Below are 24233 nucleotides of genomic sequence, written 5' to 3'. Positions count from 1 at the left end.
TGCTCATACCGGTTCTCAACTCATCCTGGACCTCTCTGAGGGTAGGGCCTAGCACCCCAGTTCCAGGAAATCTCTTGGTGGAGTCTGTGGGCCCGTAACCCTTTGGCAGCTACTACAGGTTGAAGGACAGATTTGACCTTTGATATAAAGGTCATATTATATAAAGCATATCTTACCTATTTTTTCCTAATTTCTTCCTCATATAGTCAGATTTTAAAAAATGGGGGCCAAGGGGACATGCATCCTCATCTTTTGAATTAAGATTCCTTGTCCAAAAAGGAAAAACAAAAATCAAGAGCTTCACCCCAGTTATGGGCAAATGCTCATTTTGATTCTGTTTCATTCCATTATCAAAAAGATATTCATTGACCTTTGGTTCCTGCCTTGGGGTGAGCCTGCACTAAATAACCACGCCAGGAAAGTGGAGTCCAGGAGGCTGTCTGCATGTCTAAGGCCAGCCCACACTTTACTAGGGCTTTCCAAGAAAGGGAGCCTGGGCAGGCCTGTGGGGAGGCAGGTAGGAATGGATGTGATTTTGGTTGTCCACCTGTGCCTTCTCCAAGAATGTGGTGGGAGAGGATGGTCGATGTACCCCCAGTCCAACCTCCCTCTGAAGGAAAACCAAAACACAGTAGCAAATGTGACAGAGATTTTAATGAGGGGGGAATAGAAAAGTGCAATATTTACAGCACTGCAGAAAATTATTATTTTCCAGTCGAGACACAGTAAAATATCTAGGCTGATTAATGTGTTTGTTACAAAAGAAAGATGCAGTGGCTGGCATAAGGTCCATTTTATATAAACTAAATGTCTACTAAGACCTGTAAACATTGGTGATATAGATTATCTTTTTCTCACTTTTCAGGTATCTGCGGTAAGAATATCTACATCTGGTATTCACTTGATGGTCGTCACATTCTGTGAAGCTGCAGGATGGCGTCCCAAGGCCACTTATGAAGATGTCTTCTCCATACACACCGAAGGCAAGAGGAGCGAACACGAGGAACAGACAGCAGCAGGAGGCTGCTTTGAAACCGCTTCTCCGCAGTGACGTTGGCCACCTGTGGCGTAGCGTCCCACCTCACCTGGGGCCTGACATTCAGATACGTTCTCCTGCCATGGTGGGCAGGCAGACCCCAAGGGGGCCCAGGAAGAGCCCCCACGTTCTCCTTGAAAGCGAACACTCTGGTCCCTAGGGTAACTTCACCTATTCCTTGTCCTGCCACCCCCTCCCCCCACCCTGGGAATGTCCTTGCTGGCAGGTGTCCAGGAGCTTGGCCATCAGAACCCAAGCCAGGTCCCCTTACTGCACCCCACAAATATCCAACGTCAGAGCAAAAACAAAAAATAGCACAACACAGAGCACAACACATCTCCAGAAACTGAGCCTTGGATGTACACACACACCACACACACAACCCCCCCTCCCCAACCCACCCCACCCCATCTTCTAGAATGAAACCCAGTGAGTATATGCCAATCACTTTGAAAGACAGAAGTTTGACACTAATTCAAGCTTAGTTTCTATGCCAGGGTTACAAATGAGGTTTTCTTTCTTCTTTCTGATGTCATGAGGTATAGGATACAGATTTGGCTGAAGTTAAAATTATGCATCTAAGAGGGGGTCGTGGCAACCTCTCGGCCTGCTGGGAACAGACTAGAAATCCTGCCTCCTTGCTAATCAAGTCAGTGCGTTAAATTCCTCTCATCCTCTTTGATGCCTCTATCCCTTGACTCCTATGTGTGTTTAACTGCAAACTTTCTCATTGGCCCTTTTGGACACAAAAGATGTCATCAAATTTCCCAGCTGGGGTTAGCCCGACTCCCTCCTTAAACCTACTCTGAGCCCACAGTGTCACCTAGCTCGGTGTAGAGGCTAGTTGGTGGAGATCGCTGATAAGGCAGAGGGTGGGCTGAGATGCCCTCTAAAGGGCCTTTCCAGTTCAGAACCAGCTGTCACAATGCTATTCGTGGACTGAATAAACAAATGTATAATTAGCCCTTTTCAGGAGTGTGTTCTTCTCAGAGGAGCCGTCAAATTATAGAGAAATCTTGTTAATTGTGGGTTCTGCTTCATTGGGTTCCCACTAATCACATTTTTTTCTTTCATTAGATTTTTATTTTTCTACCCAACTCCTAAAATTCAGCTTAAGTGTTGCTGAGGCATGGTCTTCTTCCAATCTCCACCGACCTGATTCTGGTTCTAGGCCTCCTGTGTCTCAGGAGTACATGGTCCAGGCCTTGACCATCCCCTTCACCACCCAGGCCAACCCACAGAGGCCCACGTGCTCTTCAGTAACTGCTGGGCCAATGGGTGAACCCACAGCAGCTGCTGCAAAATGAAAGAGGCCCTGTGGAGTGGCCACCCCACTCCATGCCGCGGCTCACACCTGGCAGCTGCCTCCAGTTAAGGAGAGGTAAAAATCTCCCCAAGTTCTTCAAGGAAGGCCACTAAGCTTGCTGAACAATACCCACCCCACCATTATTTAAGCGTTTGGCTCACTGAGAAGTAGTTGCTGGGGACATAAGAGGCTACTTGACAGAGATCCATCAAAAGAAGGACTTGGGTGGAGATAGGATTCTTCCGTGAGAAAAAGATTATAACATTAATATTCTTGGAAAATGGGAGGTCTACCCCAAGGAGAGGAATTGGCCCATGCCTGGGAACCCAGCCCCATAGAAGACCTTGGCTCTTTCCCTTCCCAGATCTCCCTCCCAATGCTGGAGTCCAGTGTACCATAGTGCTGACTTCATCTTGTCTTCATCAGGCCCATCTGGGGAATACCGGTGGTTCTTATGGCCATCCCATCTTTTGTAGAAGATGGGATGTCACTTGCCAAGGCCAGGAGACCAAATTCCATAGGAGCAAGGAGGGGAGCCAGGGCTGGGCCCAGGAAGGAGCCCAGTATCTCCACCACCCACTGTCTAAAGGCATCTGCTTCCATAGAGCAAGGCTTATGGCTGGAGCTTACAAGACTTCCCTCCTCAACATCCAGCCTGGCTCCCCAAATGCTGAATGCCTCCGACATACCAGACTGGAATCTCCAAAGACGTTGGAGTCGGGACCCAAAAGCAAATGGAAAGACATGGAGACTTAAGCCCTCCTAAATAAGTCTCCTTGCCCTCCCAATACTTCCTCTCCCTCCCCACCGCCCCCTCCCTCCGTACCCACCCCCCCTCATCCTCCCACCAAAGCCCTTTACCTTGCTGCTACTGAATGTCAGCATGTTAAGGGAGGTGGGTGTCAGGAAGGCCCACCCCACCCCACCCCCCAGATCCTCTGAAGATCTGGGCATCCCAGACAGTGGCAGGCAGAACCCAGGCAGCCCTGGGGGCAGATTCCCAGCCCCATGTTCTGGAAAGTTTGTCATACTGGCATCTTGTAGGAACAGGCATTCCTCCCTCATCCTTCTGGAGCAGTCCAACCCTTCCAGATCCTTCCTTCACAGGGAAGGAAGGCTTAGCAAGAGGGACATGCTCACCAGTATCTGTTTGAACATCGCTCTTCTGAGTCATTCTCAGATCTATTCCCTGGGAGATCTGGGTGCCTGTGTCACCCAGAAGAAGCCCTTCATCCTGTAAAGGGGCTGCTGTGGGATTCCAGAAGGCTGAACCCTCCAGCCAGCCACAGCCTCCATGGGCCACCAGAGAACTCACTAAAAGCTAACCTCAGGCATGCTCTCTGGGGTCTACTGGTATGGAGTATAGACACCTTGAGGTCAGAGGGCTCCATGGTTAACAATAATCAAAGGCTTAGCCTGAACATGGTTCCCATCCTGAGTTTTGTCCATGGTGCTTAGCATGCAGCTAGGCTTTCAAACCAGATTTGGCAAATACTCTTCTGGCCAGCCTGGAAGTTTCTCCTCTCCAAATGTCTAGCCATCTGATACCCCTTTCTGGAAGGAAGTCTCCCCCCGTTTGATTTACCTGGAGGTGACAGCCCCCCTCCCTCCTCCTAAGGCATGCCCCACTTTCCCTTCTTGACTCAGAGACTCTAGCCATCCCTGTATTAGGACAGCTACCTTGGGGTTTCAGCTTTGCCACTTTCCCAAGCCTCTTCTTGCCAACCTGCCAAACTGGGGTGCTCTGGCCACCCCAGTTTGTCCCCTTCTATCCCCCACACCCACCCAGCAAGCACTCAGGCAGTTAGGTGTTGTGTGCATGGAAGTGCACCAGATGCAGGCCATGAGCTCCCTTTGTGGTTTGGGCTCCAACAGAACACATGAGCTGACCTGAGGCCCCATCCATGCTGGGCAGAGTGGCCGCTGAGAGTGCAAGGGACATATATTCTCTCAGGAAGCAGAGTATTCTGGCTAGCACAGTGGCTGGCCCAGAGCAGGTACCCAGTAAGTGTCACGACTAGTTCTCCCAGGCACCCCATGCAGTCAGGGACCCTTTATAACCCAAGATAAAGGTGGGAAAACTGAGGCTTGGAGTAACAAACCCCCACCCCACTCCCACCCCACCCCCGTGCCCCCATGCAGATGATAGAGGCTGGCCCCAAGTGTGTCAGATGCCAGGGCCCAAGGAGCTTCCCCACCACATGCTGCTCTGTGGGAACAAGGAGAGTCGTCTTGGTGGAACTGGCAGGTTCAGAACCACTGAGGCACAGCGTCCATGCCACCCACTGTGTGTCCCCATAACTACTGAGCCTCTGGCAGAAGCATTGCCACAAGGGAATGGCACTGCCTCAGTGAGGTCCCCTGATGACATTCCTGGCACAGGGTCCACCTCCCACAGGGAAAAACATCCCATGCATGCTCCTGATGTCTGAAGATGGACCAGTCACCTGCCTTGAAGGAAGTGCCTAGCCTTGGGAGACTCATGGCTTACTGTACGTGGCTGTCGGGTGCATGCAAGTGAATAGCCAGGGGTGGGTTTGGGTTGGTTCCCAGGGATTTGTGTTGAATTACCTGTTTCCAGTTGGGTAAGTTAAGGCATGTCTTGAGTATGGCGATGCATGACCACCAGGAGAAGATGCCAGAAACGTAACTGTCTTTCTCCCATGGCTGTCTGGCACCTGCTGCCCCTAAGGCTTGGCCATGGGAGGTTTGCTTTCTAGCACGTCTGTCCGTGACACAAATTGGGACTGGGGGAGTTCAAGAGGAGGGCACCGTGAAGTCCACCAGGGGGCAAAAGGGTCAAGAGGGATTTTGACAGAGGAGCAAGATGCTCCGTCTCCACCTCCATCCTACAGAGCCACAGGGAGGAGGCCCTGCAGGTGGCAGGAGTCTGGGCATGTTTCCCTGATCAAAAGGGAACATCAGGTAGACGGTAGGCATGTCTTGTGAGTTCAAAACTGAGAAGGCTGTGCTGTGGAATGTGCCAAAAAGCAGCCGTCTCAAAGACAGAGATCACAGGTTATGTAGCCCTTAATGGTGGGGGTAGGACATTGAGACAGATCCCAGTTTTATGATAAGGAGGGTAGCTGGCACTGCTGCTCATGAAAGACAGAGCATGTAGGTGCCCAGGGGCCCCAAGCAGTTGGCAGGGGCCCTAATGCCAAGCATCTCTTTGTGATTTGTGTCTGTGGCTGGACCATCCCGGCAGGTGTTTAGGGGGAAAGTGCTGACGCGCACCCCGCACAGAAGAGAGGTCCCCGGGAGAGGCCAGAAACATGAAGCCTGCTTGGGCTTCGGGCAGTGAGACCCAGCATCCATGGACGCCTCTTGAAGCTGCAGTTAGGTCCCCTAACAGAGGAAAACAACATTTAATATGACTTATTTATTCACGATTAAAGTAGTAACCACAGAGGTCCCCAGAGAGACAAACATCAAATGCGTAAATCATACTACACAACATTAACTACATCATTTTCTTGCCAACAGTTCCTCAACCTGAGGGAACAAGCAAACAGAAGCAAATCACAAGGCATTCTACAAGAGTCTACGGGCCTGGGCTCTTCAAAAACACCAGTACCGAGGGAGACACAACTGGTGAGGGAGATGCCCTCAACTGGGGGGTCTGGGACGACACGACAAGCAGGTGTGGGGTGAGATCTTGGATGGCATCTTAGATTCACAAAAAGCGCTGCAGGATATTCTTGGGACTTTGGGGGGTTGTGCATACAGGTTACGGTAGATAATATTGTAATAGTCTAAGTTTCTCCTATGTGATAATGGTACTACTACGTATGAGTTTATTCATGGGAGATATACATCTTTTCTTTGGCTGAATCACCTAAAAGTTCTAGACATGATGCTTTCTTCTCCAAGCATCTCTGAGTGAGTAAAGAAGGGGAGGGGGCTCAAGCACTGAGGTCGGTGGGTCTGGGTGGGGAGGTATAGAGTCAATCTTCACACTATCCTTTGGCTGTTCTGGAACTCTGGGGTTTCCTGAACAGAGCGTAGGGTACAGAGAATCGTGGTCCTAGACTTCTGTTTTCCTAAAGTGGCAGCAGCCTCTTTCAGGTGTGGCCCAGGAAGGCTCACATCGAAGGGACTTGTGCCCAGTACTCTGCAAAACCCAAGACATACTAGGTCTTGGTTCATATGACAGCCACTGATCTCTGCCATCACTGTGTCTCCCCATCTTCCCGTCTCCTGCCAAATATGATTTTTTGCCTTGCTTTCTGATAGCTCAACCTTCAAATATGCCAAGAGATTAGAACATCCAGGCCAATGTCTTTGTGGGCCAAGCTCATGTGGTTCTCAGTGCCCAGAGACCCACCCGCTCTGTCTCACGCTGGTGAAGAGGAAGCTACACAGGCCCGGGGAGTGAAATGACTTCCACGAGCCCAGTGAGCTGAGAATCGAGGAAACAGGCCTGACCCCGCCCTGCCACTCTTCCCTAGCCAGAGATGCTCCCAGAGTCCCACAAAGACCAGGACTGGAGGAACCATATCTTAGAAGTGAATCCTTACTGCTTTCAGAACTAAGTCATGCCTCACAGTGTCAGCCATCTTGCTGGGAGAATGGACACATTCCAGCAGGAACTTCAGATCTCATGCTTCTCTGGGTATCTTCATCGGGGCTGCTTATCGTTAAAAGAATACGGCAAGAAAGAATGGGGCTAGAAGCCTCGGTGATTGGGGATCACCCTCTCTTCTCTCTTCCTGTTCCACCCGCTGCAAACCAACAACGGAACAACTCTGCTCTCCTCTCAGCTACAAGTGACCGCTGCTGAGAATCAAACCAAAAAGCTTTCCGATCGGGATGAGACAGAAACGTGACCTGCCTAGGCTTATCTGTGGGTTTCTTAGTTACTCCCAGCTATTAATTCAATCGGGTACCTCTGCACAGGGAGCAAACGGGTGAGCTGAGAGCTATTGATCCCCTTCCTTTTCCTTGGGTGGGATTTTGACAAGCACCTCCCTGAGGACTCTTCCAAGTAACAGACTGTGCAGCCTTTGCTTCCTCCCCCTGGAAGGATGAAGGACCCGGGAGGAAGTCCTGGTCAGAAAACTGTCCTGATCGTGCCTGGATGCAGGCACCCCCTTTCAGTCAGCGATGCATGGCAGGAACACATGTTCCTTTGGAGAGGGCGACTTGATCTAGAGGGTAGATAGCTTTCTACAGTGAGAGGCTGCTGCCTCACTTTCAAACCAGAGTGGTGCAAGCAGAAAGACCTGGGCATAGCTGAGGCTAAGCGGGAATCTCAGAACTCAGAGATGTCGGTTCATGTCTACGTAAACAGGCTGACGGTCAAAATGGCACCTTCCACCTGGGATGGGTGCTTTGAAGACCAAAATGGGATGCTCTCTAGAAAAGCAGCGAGCCCAGGGCTCTGGGATCATCAACTCCATTGTCCAGCTGCCCTCTGTCTTTGATGAATTAAAGATGGAGATCTCCTAGTGAAGAGTTCAAGTGATTCAGATATCTCAAGTATTTACACGGCATTTTGACGGGGAGGGACGGGGGCAGCAAGGCAGCCTTCTTGTTTCTGGGAGAAGGCAGCTCTCCTTGAACTCATCCTAACAGGGGCTCCAGCCCAGAGCCAGACAACCTGGTGTGACCTCCTCTACCTCGCTGAAGGGGAAGGGTACAATAACTGGAGGAGGGCACGATAATCACTTGGCTGAAAGTGAGGGATTGCCAAGTGGAGAAGGGAGGAAGAGGCCTGGGCCAGAAACACGAAGAAGTACAGTAACAGGAAATCTTTGGCAGGCCATACACGATAGCAACAGCAAAATCAGTCAAGACAACAGTAGAAAGATAGACTTTGAAGAACTCTGGTTAGGTTCTGGCCACATAACCTCAGACAGGTTTCCATCTCCTCTGAAGACGAACAAGGCGGGCTGAGCCTCCTCAACTCAGAGAGGCTCCCTGACCACTGGTGGCTGCGTGCTGGGCTCTCAGCCGAGATGCCCGCTCCATCTATCGAGAAAGAAGAGTGCTGGAGGCCATGACCTCCCCCCTACCTTTACCCCAGGAGATTGGCTGTGCCTAGTGGACTCCTGGGCCTGGTCCCATGAAAGGGAGCAGATGGACCATCTGAGAAAAGACCCACTTCACAGCGAAGTGGACCAAGTTCAGTCCCAGCCCCTGAATCCCCTGGATGTCTGACATCCTGTGGAGGACTTGGCTGTCAGCGGACGGGCATGGGAGAGATACAGAATCATGACAGAGCCTGAGCTGGCTCAGATCCTTCTGTCAGTGGTCAGCACTTAAGGAGAAAAAGGACTTCTTCCTACAATCCTATTCCTACAAAAAAGGGAGTCAACCCTGTGAGAATATAGACTGTTCTCTATATCTCCATGGGGAGAGAGGAGCTCCCTCTCACTTGGAGTAATCAAGCAGAAGAATGACCACTGCATGATCACTTTATGTAGCTACTTACTGAGGAGCCAGCTCTAAGAGGGAGTGGGCTGAGTCCCTCTGGCTGACTCCAGACCCAGCGTGTGCCCTGCAGAGACGCAGAGGCAGGTCCCCTCATCAGAGGGCTGGGTGAGCACATCTTAGTGTCATGGAGTTGGTACTTTGAACCCTTGTGGGGTCGGGACTGAGACTGCCGTCTCAGTGCTGCTGAGGACCCGCTCTGGGATACTGAGCGGATCCTTCATCCTCCAAGTGCCATGTAAAGATCAGAGATCATCTCACACACACCCCCACTTGAGGGCAAATCTTACAAAGGTTGTCAGAAGTCCTACATGTTCTCCAGGCAGTATCAAGTCCTCTGCAAGTGTGCATCGGCGTTTTCACACCTATGACCTAGAGCCAACGATCTCTTCAGAGACAAAAGAATTCAAGAGCAACTGCTTCTAGTCTCTGGACAGAACTCGGCGCCCTACATGGAGCGTCCAGTGAGTTGATAACTGTCAACTTTGGCCAAGAGAGTCTGAGGTTCACAGACTCCTTTTGAAGGTCCTGTGTCCTAGGCGAAGGGGACATTTCAACACGGGACGTAGAATTAAAGTGCATGCATCGCCTTCCAGGGAGTCGCAATGCTCCTGGTTTCAGCCCAGTGGCACACATGCTCAAGACTGGTAGCATTTGGGTGCTGCGTCCTTTTAAGAAATCCTGCAGGCCAATACGCGTGCTCCTTCTGAGTGGTGCAGCCAAAGATATTTCCATCCAGGAGCCAGGAACTTCCAGTGTACGAAAAGGGGGTGGGGTGGGGGATGAGTGAATGAGTGACTCTTAGAAATGGCAGGGATGGTGATGAGAGAAATAAAGTCCCCTCAGTGAGCGTGGAGGTCAAACTGCCCTACGTTCCTGCCATCGTAAGGGCCTACTGTGTGCCATATTCTCTAGCCTGAACTGTCCCCCAAGGGATTGGCATATTTTCCCATAGGGGTCCACTCCTATTGAGTATGGGGAGGAATTTCTCCACTCCCTACACAAAAACATCCCCTGAGATGGGCAAGTTTCCCAGTAGGCCAAGGTACAGCCTCTCAACTCTTCCTGAGACCAACGTGAGCTTTCCCTTATGTACAAATCAAATGCATTTAAAGACAATCTTTTCTGAAATATATGTATATACTTTAAGGGGGGAATTCACTGTCACTCTTCTTATTCTTTAGGAAAAGAAACCGTAACCACATACCAATACCCGTTCTCATCCAAGCTTTCCAAAACTAGAACTCTCACTCGTGCAGGTAGTTGCTGCACGAGGTCATCAACATCAGCAAAGGGGGACGTAATAAAATAGATACTCTGGGGTTCCAACAATTTTCCGGCTTCCCCCGACAATTCCAGCCGCTCAGCAAATTGTTGGAACCGGTGACGAGAAACTAAAGCTGTGTGTGATGGAGGAGTGGCTGGCTTTGCCTCGCCCATCCCATTTTAGCTTCCCGTGTTGCTCAGGCATGCCAGTTTTACAACGTGCCCGCCTTGTCATGGTCTTTTTTCTTAAACTGGCAAGCTAAAATGATCCATGTCATCTTGCCCCCCACCTCCCCAGAAAGTTAATAACTATCGGGGCGGGGGGGAGGTGCTGGGTGCAGGCTGCTTTTAGGGACATGGTTGTTTGGTAAGATGAGAAAACCCTTGTGGGTTTTGTCTTGTGTGAGGGGAAAGGAAAATGAGTACCTGTACTCTCCTTGGTGTCACACAACACACCTGTGCACAGAAGGGCACACACACACACACACACACGCACGCTGTACACACGTACACACAGCCACCCAGTCCTCCAGAGGAAAAGAGACGAGTTAGTGAGGCCCACCCCTAGGGGTGGCGTCAAAGGCTCTGTCTTGGTGAGAGGCAGTCAGCGTCGGGGTGGGTGTCCTCTGAGCTGTCTTGGTGCTCTTGGTCTCACCTGTCCTAGGAAAGCCACCCCAGAGGAAGGTGGCGGGGAGGGGAGAAATGTAAGGCAAAGGCCGCTGGGGAGGGGTGGGGCGGGGGGAATCCATGCTCCATGTCAGATGCGAGTTTCAGAGAAGAATGGGCCTCTAGTGTCCCTTTGGACTGCTCTGCCTGGCTGGAAAGGTGAGGAAGAAATTGAAAGAAGGGGAGAGAGAAAGTGATGGTTGATGGCTGTAATCATAATGAAAGATATAAATAAGGAGGAAAGGCGAGTGGGGCCGATGGAACTTACATCCGCGCGACCGCGCCTAGACGGACTTGCGGCGGCGCATCAGGCGGTGGTGGCTCTCGGCGCAGCTGTGCACCCCGGGCGACACGGAGCTCATGGGCGACGGCAGCAGGCTGTTCTTCAGGGCGCTCGGGGAGATCTCCTCGACCCGGTACGAGATGGAGGGCAAGGTGGGGGGCGTCAACTTGATGGTCACGCTGGGTCGGCGGCGGAAGCAGGAGCAGGCGCACACGGAGGAGCGCAGGTTGCTGGCCTCGGGGCGGGCGCGGCGGCGGCGGCGGAGGGGCTGGCCATCCTCGGCGCCCGCGGGGTTGGCGGGGAGGGCCGCGGGGTCCTCGTCCTCTCGCCGCTCGTCGTCGCCGTTCATGGTCAGGAACCGCAGGACCACCAGGTTGAGGAAGGCGCCGATGACGGTCAGCCCCACCAGGATGTACATGAAGCTGAAGGCCACGTAGAAGGGCTTCCTCTGCAGCGCGCCCTTGCTCTGCAGCGCCACGTAGTCGCCGAAGCCGATGGTGGTCAGGGTGATGAAGCAGTAGTAGTAGGCGTGGAAGAAGCTCCACTCCTCGCACTGGGAGAAGGCGGCCGCCCCGAGGCACAGCGTGCCCATGCAGGAGAAGAAGCCCACCGTGACCATGTTCTCCATGGACACCTCGGTGTTGCGCATGCCGCAGCACTTCTTGATGCGCTTCAGCAGGTAGCGCACGAAGGTGTTCATGCGCTCGCCCAGGCTCTGGAACATGACCAGCGTCAGCGGGATGCCCAGCACGGCGTAGAACATGCAGAAGGCCTTGCCCGCGTCGGTGCCCGGGGCCGCGTGTCCGTATCCTGCAGGAGGGACGAGAAGAGGAGGGGACGCTGGTCAGAGAGGCGCCGAGCGTCCAGGTTGGGAGGGATGGGACTTAGACCACCTCGGCCGCTGGGGCCGTCTATCTGGGAGGGGGTGAGGACAGAAAGGGAGAAAGAAGAGGGCACCAGGCGGTTGTTTTTAGTGACCTAAGTATTGGGGGAGGATGGGGAAGGGGTTGGGGGGTACAGTGGAAGCACCCCTGATCTGAGATCCAGAGTGGTCGCTGGCCAAAACTTTGAGAGCCAACACCCTACCGCACGTGGAAAATTTCAGGCTGCAGAACTTCGATGCCGTTACTAAGTGTATATAAAATTCCCTGTGTGTAAGGTGTACAGGAAATGTCAGTGAATTTCACGTCTAGACTTGGGCCACATCCCCAAGACGTCACGCTCCAAGACGCCATACCCCCATAGTACATGAGAATATCCCCGAATCTGAAAAGACCCCAAACACCACAGGCCCCAAAGCATCTCGGCTAATAGCTTCTCAGCCCAGGATGTCTCTTAGGAAAAAGAAAATTGACCAAATAAAATCACTCGGGATTCAACATGGGGAGAGGAGGGTTGTACAGGGCATTTTCCTTAGAGCCACACATTTTTTAAAGGAAAACAGCATATTTACTACAGAGAAAATGGCAAAAATACCAAAACTACAGGAGAAAATGAGAGCCGTGCCCACCAAAGAGCCACAGGAAGACAGAATATTCAAAGAGTAAGTCCGTGGGCCAGACACTAAGGGGACCCCTAAGCCCCTAATGACCCAGGAAAAAGGTGCAACGATTCCAACATTGCCAATGAGAAAATGGAGCCAGTGGCTTAGGAGTGGGGTAACTTGACTTCTTTGGAACGAGAAGTCAAGCCCAGAATTTTCAGCCGCCAGTAATAAGTCTAAAAGCAAGACTTCGAATCAAGGGTGGTAATGGCAGAGGGTCCCAAACCTGCGGGGACAAAAGCTATTACCTGTCTTGTTCACTGCTGTACACACCTAGACAATACCTAAAAGGCAGAATCTATCTCTAATATAGGAGTGAGTGAATTGGTATCACTGTGTGAATACAGCTTTACTAGAAAAGAAGAAATGACCCTCAAAGGCCCTCCATGTGGAGGAATGGCTGAAACGCCTAATGGATCTTCACAGCACGCCCCATCTCTGATCCCCCTCAGCAGCCATGCAAAGCCAGGCCTCCGCTTGCTCACCAACAGGGGCCGATGGTGCTAGAGCTGTGGGCTTGTGTGCCAAGGTCACCCAGCTGGTCAGCTCAATGTCAGGGCCAGGATAGGGCCTGCACAATATGGCAGAAGAAACAGCAGGCTCAATAGGCTGGTAGTCCAGGTTCCAGAATGGATGCTACCCAGAACATCCCTGGATCAGGGACAATGTTTAGACTCAGACTTTGGAAGACAGATGTGGTGCCCGCCATCTCTAGTTCTGCCCTGTCACCTACTCGGTCAGTTAACTAAAGTTCTCATGTGGGGCCAAGTGAGAACCTCTCTGGACCCAGGTTTCTTCATATGTTACGTGAAATGTCTCCAGAGGCGGTTGTAGGGCATCCCTGCTGAGACCAGCGAGCACTAGCCGGCCTCGGCCGGGGCCTCCCCACCTGAAGTTCAGTCGCTCCGTTGGTATGAGTAGGTGCCAAGACCAGCTGGCCCCGGCCACGCTCTTGATAGAGATGGCATCCATGCTTCAGGAGGCCTCTTCTACCCCTCTGGTCCTCAATACCACCACCCCAGCCAGAACTGACCTATGACCCATGACCCCTTGGGGACCCTGGACCTTACAAAAGAGAGACGGCAGGATGCAAAGATGGAGCTAGGCTCGAGAAGATAGAATGGGGAAGAAGGAAAGCTGAGATGTTCAGCTTTCCCATCTGGAAAGAGAAGAATAGTGGATGGGAAATAATGCCCAAAGCCTCGGGGCCCTGCTAATATCAAAGGGCATCTCAGAAAGAGAGGGGTGAGAAACGGGGGGGGGATAGATAATAGGTTAAATTAACCAAATGTAGAGAAAGACGAATCTACAGATTCCAGGAGCTCAGTGAACCCCACGCAGGATAAACACAAAGAAAACCATAAACTGCTGAAAACCCAAGAGACCCACCCAAAAGCAGCCAGAGGTGATTGCATACACACAGGGACAATGTGAGCACTGCTGACTTCAGACCCTCAACAATGACAGCCAGAAAAGAGTGGAAGCGCATCTTGAAAGAGCTAGAAGAGTCTAGCCCAGAATCCTATTTTATTTTTTTATTTTTATTTATTTATTTATTTTTTTGGTGGTACTGGGGTTCCTGGAAACCCTTCTACCTCCAGGCTACACTCCCAGACCTATTTTTACATTTTTATTTGGAAACAGGGTATCCTAAGCCAGCTCGCACGGCTGGCTTCGAACCTGCGCGATCCTCCTGTCTCTGCCTCCCAAGCGTGGGGATTACAAGCATGCGCCACCACGCCCGGCTCAGAATCCTATTTTAAAAAAGAACTTCTAGCTAGGCGTGGTGGCACACGCTTGTAATCCCAGCGCTTGGGAGGCCGAGACAGGAGGGTCCCACAGGTTCAAAGCCAGCCTCAGCTAATTAGTGAGGCTCTCAGCAACTTAGTGAGACCCTGTTTCCAAATAAAATAGAAAATAGGTCTGGGAGTATAGCCCGGAGGTAAAACACCTCTGGGTTCCACCCCCAGCACCACAAAAAAAAAAAAAAAAAAAAGAACTTCAAGAATTCAGGCATTTTCAGATTCTGGATCTACGCAAATTTATTACCAGCAGAGCTCATGGCAGGGTTAGGGGGAAAGGTACCAGATGGGAAGCTGTGTCTTCAGGAAAGACTGAAGCGCATCTTGGCAAGTGAGCAGGTAAACATAAAGCGTGCAGGTGAGAATCCCACTGCTTCTCCACGCAGCTCACCTGTGCAGCTGACACACATGCCAGACGGATGTGGGAGAAAAGCAGGAAACTGCCGGGAACTTTAAGAGGTGATGCTCACCGTGCTGGGTGGGAAATACTTACAAGAATTATCCAATACGCTTCTCTGGGTCAAAAGCTGCACCAGGTGCCAGGCTCCCCCACCCCGGCAGTAAAGATGATCAGAAGCAGCTGGCCTTCACCTGGTCTGGACAACAGCACACCTACCTGCAGGTCCCATCTCAGGCTATGTCTGTTCTCCTGTGCCATCCTACTCTGGAATGGTCGAGCTTGGTCATGATCAACCCATTGATATCTCGCTGGTCCATCACACTGCTGACGCGCCTTTAGTGAGACGCAGGTGCGGGGGAATACAGCCACCAGGGTTCAGGGCCATGCACGTAAGCTTCCTAGGAGCCAGTGGCCTAGGAACAAGGCTCTTGTCTCTAGAGTGAGGGGTGAGTTGCAGGACCTGCAGGGAGCTCATCAGGGCTCCTGCCTGGTGCTCCTATCTCTACCACCCTCCTCTCGGCCCTATCCCCATTGTGTCTCTGGCTTCCAGTCAATCCCATGTGAGCCCCAGGAGGAGACGGAAGGCAGAGGGGACGGGAGGACCGTGGCCATTGGCTGCATGCACAGTGGGCTTGCAGTATACAACTGCTGGTCCCAGGCTCCATACCTCTGTGCTTTCCCTTGACCTAGCCCACGCTTTCCAGAAGCTTCTGAGTCAAGTCACGCTTAGTGTGAGAGCCACCTGTTTTCTGGAGAGACAGACCCTAACTGGTAAGCCAGCTGCATCTGCTGAGGATGGAAATAGGACCCAAGTCATGGAACAGGAATGAGAACCACCCCACCCTGAATGACCTCTGGTTCATGGACTAGAGCTGGGCCGGCCTGGAGCTGAGTCTCATGTAGGCTGTTCAGACTCTTGGGGAGGCCTGCCGGTGCCCACGAGTTCATGTCAGCCTTCAGAGACTGTCACTGGCTGATATCCTGGGCTTCCTTCTGTTCCCAAACCCAAGGCCTCACACCACCCAGACCTACTCCTCCTCACCCACGCATGCCGACTGGTCCAGACCAGTGGGGGTTGTTCCTTCCCTTCCCACTACCCCGGCCAGCCTGTGAGCTCTGGGGAGGGAGGGCCCCACCTTGATGCAGCTCTGTGGGTCCTTTGGTCAGACATGGAGGCCCTTGGAACCTAGAGGGGTACCTCTCTGTGCAATGATGTCCACCCTCCAAGGCCTGCCTACAAGTCCCCGCCAGCCCACAACGGCCCCAAGCCCAACCTGGCTTCATCTCAGGCACTGTGTCCCCAGCCTGGTTTGCAAGTCCTGTGACCGTATACAGTAGGTCTCATCTATCCTGGTAGAGGCTTTGTGGAGAGGATACCTTTATATCTCTGCAGTCACGTAACAGAATGAATAGCCTCTGTCTTTCCTTAGGAGGAGAGCTAGAGGAGGGAAATAGTAAACCTCACTTTTATTGGGTCTGGGGGTAGAAAGTGGGGCTCTGGTGCTTCTTTTGGGCTCTGATTGGGTCATCAGCTACACCCTGAACCAATCAGACTCTTGCTGAAACAAAGGCTTCTGTTTGTTCCCGGGAGACCTAAAGGGTGCCAGAGTGTGAGGTCTGGAGCCTCTGCAGTCATGTTGCTATCAAGAGGATAAACCCCCATCACAGAAAGAAAATATACCTGATCCCAGTAAGAAGGAAGCCATTCTTCCCCGGTGTTTGGGCCCATCCCAGAGGCAGCCCTACCAATGTTCCAATCTGTCCTCTAATAAATCTTTTAGCTTCAGTGTTTCGATTATAATTAACACCCAACCAGGAGTACCTATACTAATATAGCACTACACCGAGCTGCACGGTTAACAATGTGCTTGGCAAGTCACAGGCCCCCGCAGCCCTTGGCTCCTCTTACACACCACATCAGATCTGCGGAAGAGACTTTGGGGAGGTGACCCCGTCTGTGGTGACCCAGACAGTGGCCAGCTGGACAGCCAGGTCCTCTCAAGGAAACAGCTGCTCCCGCCCTGCAGTCAAGACTGTGGGCTGGGATGACCCAATTTCCTGAGTTTAAAGAGAAGCTGAAAATATGGATTTTTTTAAACGTGGAATTTAATTAGTGTCTAATTAAACATTCTGAAGCATAGGCCAGACAAAAAACAGGTCATGGTTGGTCTAAAACAAGAGTTCACACACTCTAGAGGCAGAGCAGGGAGAAGAGGGAGCCCAGAGCATGCTGGGGCTCCCCTGGGCAAGACTCCTCTCCCCCCCCCATGGAATTCACCATCTGACGGCCCTGTGATGTGGGGATTGTCAGCCAGCTCCAATCCACAGATGCTCACGTGGCAGCAGGAGGCGCTCTCCCTGGCACACAGGGACAGCTGAGACTCCCCCAGGTCCCTCCGGGGCGGCCTGCCTGGGCACCCTCCAAGTCCACCTGGCCCCAGTTCCTGGTGCCCAGCCCTTGCCGGTTCCCCAGGAACCCCGAGGCCCCGGGGAGTGCTTGTTCACAGGTCTGGCCCTCTGTTCTCTGCAGGGAAATCTGGCAGACTGCAATTTGTATGTCATGAAAGAGTAGTTCTTCAAATGCTTATTTCCAAAAAATTCACTTTAAGTTTTATTTTATGTCTTGGCGGGGGGGGGGGGGGGGGGGGTTGACCTAAAACTATCTTTAGCATGCAGGTGTGCAGAGCACAGGGGTAACAGTAGGCCTGTCCTTTCTCCTCTCTGGCCCCCTGGGAGGCCTGGAGCGAAGCCCCCTCCCCACCGGGCCTGGCACCTGCTTCCCCTAGGACTGGAGCAGCCTGGAGCCCCTGCGAGGAGCCTGTGCTCTAGGTCCAGTCGCCCCTTCCTTCTGGGACTCCCACCAGGACGGGCGCTCCAGTGACCTCCTCCCGCCAGCGGCCAGGCTCCCTGCCCCGCCCCCAAGCATTTTGGGCTCCTAATCCCATCCTGGGAGAGGCTGGAGGTCCTCTACCATCCGAGGGAGTGTGCTTTGGGAAGAGGTTCCTGGACCACCCATAAAAAGCAGGACCAGGAAGCCCCGCCTCCTCCCTCCGGATCCCTGCGACCGAAGGTGTGAGGGCGCCCTCTGGCGGGCATTTTCAGAAACGGGGGCACGGGTGCAAGGGCCCCAGAGGCCTGTGTTGTCCTCCAGGACCAGCCCAGGACATCATAGAACCACTCGTTTTTATAAACGAAAATGTGTCTCGATCAGTTTTCTCTCAGACTACCATCAGTCAATGCATCTTGGCATTGAAAAAATTATAGCAATAATCCTAATGTCTGCCATGTATAAGGGCATACTCAATACCAGAAAGGGAGAGAAAAGGGTTCACGCATCGCTTAATGCATTTGTGCTGGGGAGAAAGGATGTCTTTGGCAAGGTAAGCTGTGTTATCCCTGCAGCATGGGAGGGAAGATGGTCCTGAGTGCCCTTCCTGGCCCTCAAGTCAGCTGATCAGCTCTGATCCCAAGTCCCTGGTCTCGGCCACTTGGACACGACGGGTGTACTGCTCCCAGTTTCTAGCTGGCCAAGGAGCTGGACAGGAGCCTGCCCGTGTCCTGCGGGCCCCCTCCCTCCTTGCCAGGACATCTCTCTGTTCCTTCCATTTCTGTCTTCCTCCCTCCCCCACCCCCAAAAAGAGCCTGGTAAAACTGGATGGAGAAACATATAAAGTACAGAGCAAAAATAATGTAAAATTCAGCCGATGTTTGAAAAAATAATCTCTGGTAGAATAAGAAAATTTGAAATCGAGCCAAGGTACAGAGGCCAGGGCAAGAACACGCCCACAGCAAAAAGCAGGCACCCTCAAAGGCTGGGCCTCTGGGAACATCTGATAGCCGAGGCAAGGGGAGAGAGGGCGTCCCATGTGTGACTTAGGAGCCACCGCCCCCACACCTCGATGTTTTCTGGACAGGAATAACTGCGCCCCACTGCAGGGCGGTGGGTCAGGAGGGGTTTCTGCCTCCCAACAAGCACCTGGAGACCAGCGGCACCCAGCGCCTCATGAGGCTGCATGACGTCTGACCCTGCGCGGTGCCACCAGGCCCATGGCTGCTCTACTGATCTGCTCCAGGTCCAGCTCAGGGGCAGCAGGGCTCGAGTCGGAGGGATGCAGATGTGGCCGGGGCCTCCTGCACTGAGGGACCCCTGTTTGGTCAGGAAGCAATGATTCTGCAGAGACCGCCACGCCCACCCACAGATGCACCCTCTCCTGCTCCTGGCCACGCAGCGGGGCCCAGCACCCCTTGCAGATAGGCACGATGTGGTCGTGTGACGCAGGTGAACTGTCTTCTCTCCACTTTGCTCTCCCAAGATGGCGGGGACTCCCGTAGAGGAGGGTGGAGCCTTGCGCTGCTGGGCACCCGGGTTCCTGAGTGCCTGCTGGAGCAGAGCCCTGCTGACCTGTGGGGTCTCTGACAGGAGGGGGTCCTGCACCACATTCTACCTGTAACATCTGGATGTAGCTGCTGCCCACCCAGCTCCTAACAGGTGCTCAACATGAACCATTCCCTAGTGTGTGTGGATGACGAAGAGAAAGCAGCGGCTACTGTCCCCACCCACCCAGCTGCTGCGTCATTAAAAAAGACCCCAGAGCCCCTCGCCTGGTGGCAGGGGCGGACAGGTCACAAAGCTCTTTGTCTCCAGGCTCTCGTCACAGGGAGTTGGTCGGTCAGGTGGGGGCAGGCATGCCCATTTTTATAGGTGAGAAAATGAGGTCTCTGCCAGATTCGCCATGCTATCTTAGAGGAGCCCCCTGAGCAGAAGGATGTACCGGAGCCCGTGTGTGTGCAGACATATCTGGATACACATCTGACAAGACACTGCTGGAGAAAGTCGCCAAGACCCTGGCCCGTCTGCCTTCTTACTAATAGCAACAGGCGACTCCAGCCATGTCGTGTGCCTGGCACGGGCATCCTCAATACTGTGAAACTGCCCTGCCTCGACGTCTTCTGAAAGTGCTGCAGCAGGAGAGGACACACGTGCACGCTCGTGCACTGACACACACACTGATGTGCAGGGGTGCACCCAGCCCAGCGCCCTGGCCCCTCAGGCCCTGCCAGGCCCTCCCTTACATAGCAGCAACCTGAGGTGTCCCCGCATCTGCAGAGCAGAGTGGAAAAACCCAGGCTGAGGCTCAGCCTGCCTGCTCCCGATCTGCGTGGCCGCGGGGACCCTGGCCCAGCACCTGGTCTCCACCCAAGGCTTGCTGGAGCATCACCCTAAGACACTGGTGTTCTGATGCACATGGAGAGCGATCAGATCAGATCGTGCCAATTAGAAATAAAGAACAGTAAAGCAAAAAAGCAAAAAAAAAAAAGAATAGGAAATGGGAAACACTGAGCTAATTCTCAGATATTTTAGTCCTTCAGCCTGTAAATGCTGTGAATCACACTAATGGCTTTTATAATGTCGAAGGAAAAAAATCTAACAATCCTGAAGCAAGGGGCCTGGGCCTCCCTAAAGACAGGGCCTGTCCCTGGCTCCTTTCGGTTTCTAAGACACCCTGTTACTATCATAAGCAAACTCTCCATTCCATCCCTCTGGTTTGTGCCCCAGGCCTTTGCATATGCTATACGCTGCCCGGAACACAGGTACCCTCCCCACTACATCTCGCCTCACCTGCTGGTGGCGCTCTTATCCCTCAGCTGTGGGTGGGGACCACTCAGCAGGATGCACCCATGGGGCCTAGTTAAGGAGTTCCTACTTCGGGGCTGGTGGTGCCAAGTTTGGATGGCCTCGAGGGCTAAGTAAGCAGATCTGGATGAGGTCTGGGGGAGGGTGGGGCCCTGGCAGGAGGGGGCATGCGCCCACCTAAGGGACAGCCGCCACACGATTCTATCCAGGTGCTGCCTGCAGGGAGTCCACCTGGCGGCCCCAACCTTCCTCTACATAGGAAGGCAGAGATGTGCGCTGTGTCTTTCCTCCTCTCAAAAGACAACTGCTGAGCCCTGCCAGGAGCTAGTCAGTCACCATGATGACCCCACAGCTCAGATGCTCCAGGGTGGCACCTGCGGTGGGGGCGGGACCTCGCTTCCTGGGCGAGGAGCCGAGGCACAGAGACGGCCATCCCCCAGGCTCCCTGCCCACTCCAGGTCAGCATGGGAGTAGGTGGGCAAGGTCCCATCATCCTCCGGCTCCAGGGAGAAGGCGCCGCAGCCCTCTGTAGTTGAGTTTGCAGAGGCTGGCCCCAGCTCCTCTCCCCAGAGCTGTGAAGCCCTTTCAATTAGAGCGGCCGCCCAGCTGTCTAAGGATGAGGGATGGCTTTGGAGCAGGAGGGCAACCTCATGTCGTGTTAGTGATCAGGTCTCGGGACCTTCTTGTTCCAGGAAAGCTGGACCAGAGAAGATAACCCCATGTGCAGTGATGAGCAAGCTGTCTGCCCACATGGCCACAATCTGCCAGGAAGCACAGGCTCCGGCCCAGGTCTTGGCCCTGCGGAAATCAAGGGCCAACCGAGCTGCTGTGGCTACTGCAGGTGACGTCCCTCCTAGCTCACAGCTCTCCTGGGACTACCAGCTGGCCACAGGGACAGCTCTAAGGTGGTTGAACCTTCCAGGGTCAGGTCTAGTAAAAGCACTAGACTCAGAGCCCTGGTTCAGGGGGAAGTACGGTCCTGTTCTCTCTGGGGACTCAGTTTCTCCTCGCTCAGGCAGGAATAAGATTGGTGCTGCCTGGCATAGCTGCGAAGTCTGTCACACCAGGCAGAAGAAGTCAGATCAGCTGGGTTTGGGGTCTGATGCCCACTTGTGGGCCTGTCGTGAGGTGGGAAACCGGATGGATTCCCAGGGATGGCAGTATAGTGTGGATGGAAAGGAGCCAGATCTCCCAACGGGAATACCTAGGGATTTAAGCTTCTTAGCCCCAGCCCTACAAAGAGAAAGCCATGCCCTACCAGAGCATTGTCCTTGATACCCTTCCCAACGAAGCCAAGGGTGACAGTTGCTGGAGTGGACAGACATCTGTCACTCCCGATTCCTATCAACTGCCAGCGTCAGACACCACCAGCGAGCGGGCAGGCTGGCATGGCCACGGGGAAGCAACCACAAGGGTCATAATTACTCTGTAACGATAAGCAAAGAAGACCTGGGTCCTGGTGGCCCCTCCTCTGTGTCTCAGCTGTGTGACCTTGGGCAAGTCACCTAACCTTGCAGCCATTTCAAGAAACCGAAATGCAAAACGAGAGAAGAAATGGAGAAATCCCTACCACTCTAACCCTGACCCACTCATCTCCTCTGCTCCCAGCCATTCATCCTTGTTTTCTACTTTGTAGATTTTTTTTCCATTTTTAATATGCTACTTGTAGGAACAATACTTGGTCACTGAAGATAATCACATTAGAAATAGTAAGCAAGAAAAACTCCTCCCAGTCCCACCACTCGGGGCAGCCCTGAGCGCACTGTGTCGTTCTGCCTTGGCGTCTTCCCGGAGCACATCCTCCGTGGCTGACGGCAAGCTGTATGAGCGGTGCCTTTTATCTACTTATAGAATGTGTGTGCTATTCTCTTTTCCATAAAGATGCATGTATTTCTAATTCTTTAACTTCAAGTATATGTACCATAATTTCTTCACATAAAACAGAATCCATTGGACTCCGTTTTTTTTTTCCTGCTAATAACCATTTGTGTTTTAGCCAAAAGCACTTTAAAATTTTATTCATTCTACATGCGAAGGCCAGAACCCAATTAAGTGCCAAGATTTGCGCTGGGCACGTAAAGAGATTCAAAACTGAAGAACCACCTTTTGGGTCCCCTGCTAGAGGTCAAGACCCTAGCATCAATAAGATCTGTCTGCCCATGACATTCCCAGCTGCTGGAGGTGGTTGCTCCCAGCTCCTAGAAACTCCAGGAAAGCAAGTAACTTAGTCCAGCTCAGACAGCTTATAAATGGGAACACTGATTTTCCCACACTAATTCTCTGATTCCATAGCCCTGGCTCTTCTGTTGACTTTCTGGTGGTAGGGTGGCCTCCTGAGCCTTGTGCCTGGCAGAGTTTAGACCCCTCTTCCCCTCGTCCTCTCCATTCAACTGAAGTAGATCCTAGCTTTTTTCTTTTTTCTTTCTTTCTTTCTTTCCTTCTTTATCTCGCTGGTTTTTTTTAGAACTGAGAACTGAACCCAGGGACATTCTACCTCCAAGCTCTATTTTTCACCCAGCTCTATTTTTCATTCTTTATTTTGAAACATGGTCTCACTAAGTAGCTGCAGCTGGCCGTGAACCTGTAACCCTCCTGTCTCAGCCTCCAAGGTACTAGGATTACAAGTGTGCACCACCACGCCTGGCTGACCCTAATTCCTTCTGGTGACCAAGTCCTGAAAGTATGTTTTGGGGTCCCAAAAATTCATCCTCCTTCCAGAAAAGCAAAGTAAGAACCTTCATGAATGAACTCCTCCACAAAAGGAAGGTACATGATAAATAAGTTATGTAGATTGCCTACAGCTAAAAAAATAACAAGGTGAATATTTAAAATTTATTAAGGGGGTAGATCCTACGTTAAGTATTCTTATGGCACACGTAGTAGTAGTAGTAGTAGCAGTAGTGGTTATAATACACTTTGGGAAGATATGCCTATGATCATAATGGTTTCATGGGTATAGACTTATCCCTAAACTCACTGTATATATTAAAAATGTAAAGATTTTTACATGTCAATTATACTTCAAGTCTGTAAAAAAATTGTAAATGAAAAGCCTGGGTTTCAAAGTATAATAACTGAAATGAAAATTTTACTATGAGGCTTAATAGCAAATTCCAAATGGAAGAAGAAAGAATCAGTAAACTCGAGAGTAAGTCAATTGAGATTAACCAGTTTGAAGGAAAAAAGTAAAAAGAATGAAAAATGAACCGAGCCTCAGAGACCTATGATGCTATAACAAAAGATCTAATGTTACTTTCTCAAAAGTTCTCTAAATGAGATAAAATGGCAGAAAAATATTTGGAGAGAGAATTACCAAAAACTTCCAAACTTAAAACCTTCACACCCAACAATCTTAAGGATAAACAAATATAAACTCTAAGAGATCCATACCTATATATATCATAGCTAAACTATTAAAAATCCTAAGCAAAAACAATATTGAAAGAAATGAAAAAAGCAAATTCATATGTAGATGGACTCGATAATATCCATAGTTGACTTCTTATCCAAACCATGGAAGCCAGAAGGCAGTGGGATGACATGTTTAAATGCTGAAAGGGAGTATCAACCAAGAATTCTACCCCCAGCTAAACTATCCTCCAGAAAATAAAAGGGAAATTAAGACACTACCAGATAAACAAAAGCAGAGACTCCATTACAAGTAGACCTGCCTTGCAAGAAATATTAAAAAGGAGTCCTTTAGATCGAAATGAAAGGACTGTCACTCAAATCCATGAAAAGGTACTATGTAGGTAAATATATGAAAGTATCCATCTATTTTATAACACTTTTCCTTCCTAACTTAAAAGAGGAACAGTTTATAAAGGAGTAATGTTTAAGGGCCTGTAATACATATTTAAT

The 24233-nt window shown here is 51.7% G+C and overlaps 1 protein-coding gene across 1 annotated transcript in view; it reads right to left on the bottom strand.

Annotated features, from left to right (window-relative positions):
* Positions 1-10993: 10993 nt before the first annotated feature.
* KCNK9 (potassium two pore domain channel subfamily K member 9) overlaps positions 10994-24233 on the bottom strand; it is a gene marked incomplete at both ends in the record, with an annotated part of 39615 nt that continues 26375 nt past the window's right edge. Inside the window, one exon of the mRNA XM_080695240.1 lies at positions 10994-11802. Coding sequence (XP_080551366.1) covers positions 10994-11802 — 809 coding nt within the window. The remainder of the gene's footprint in view (positions 11803-24233) is intronic.

This window comes from Muscardinus avellanarius (assembly GCF_963383645.1).
Source record: "Muscardinus avellanarius genome assembly, chromosome: 4".
Lineage (NCBI taxonomy): Eukaryota > Metazoa > Chordata > Mammalia > Rodentia > Gliridae > Muscardinus > Muscardinus avellanarius.
Note: the sequence above shows the minus strand (reverse complement) of the source record. Positions and strands in the feature narration are given on the sequence as shown.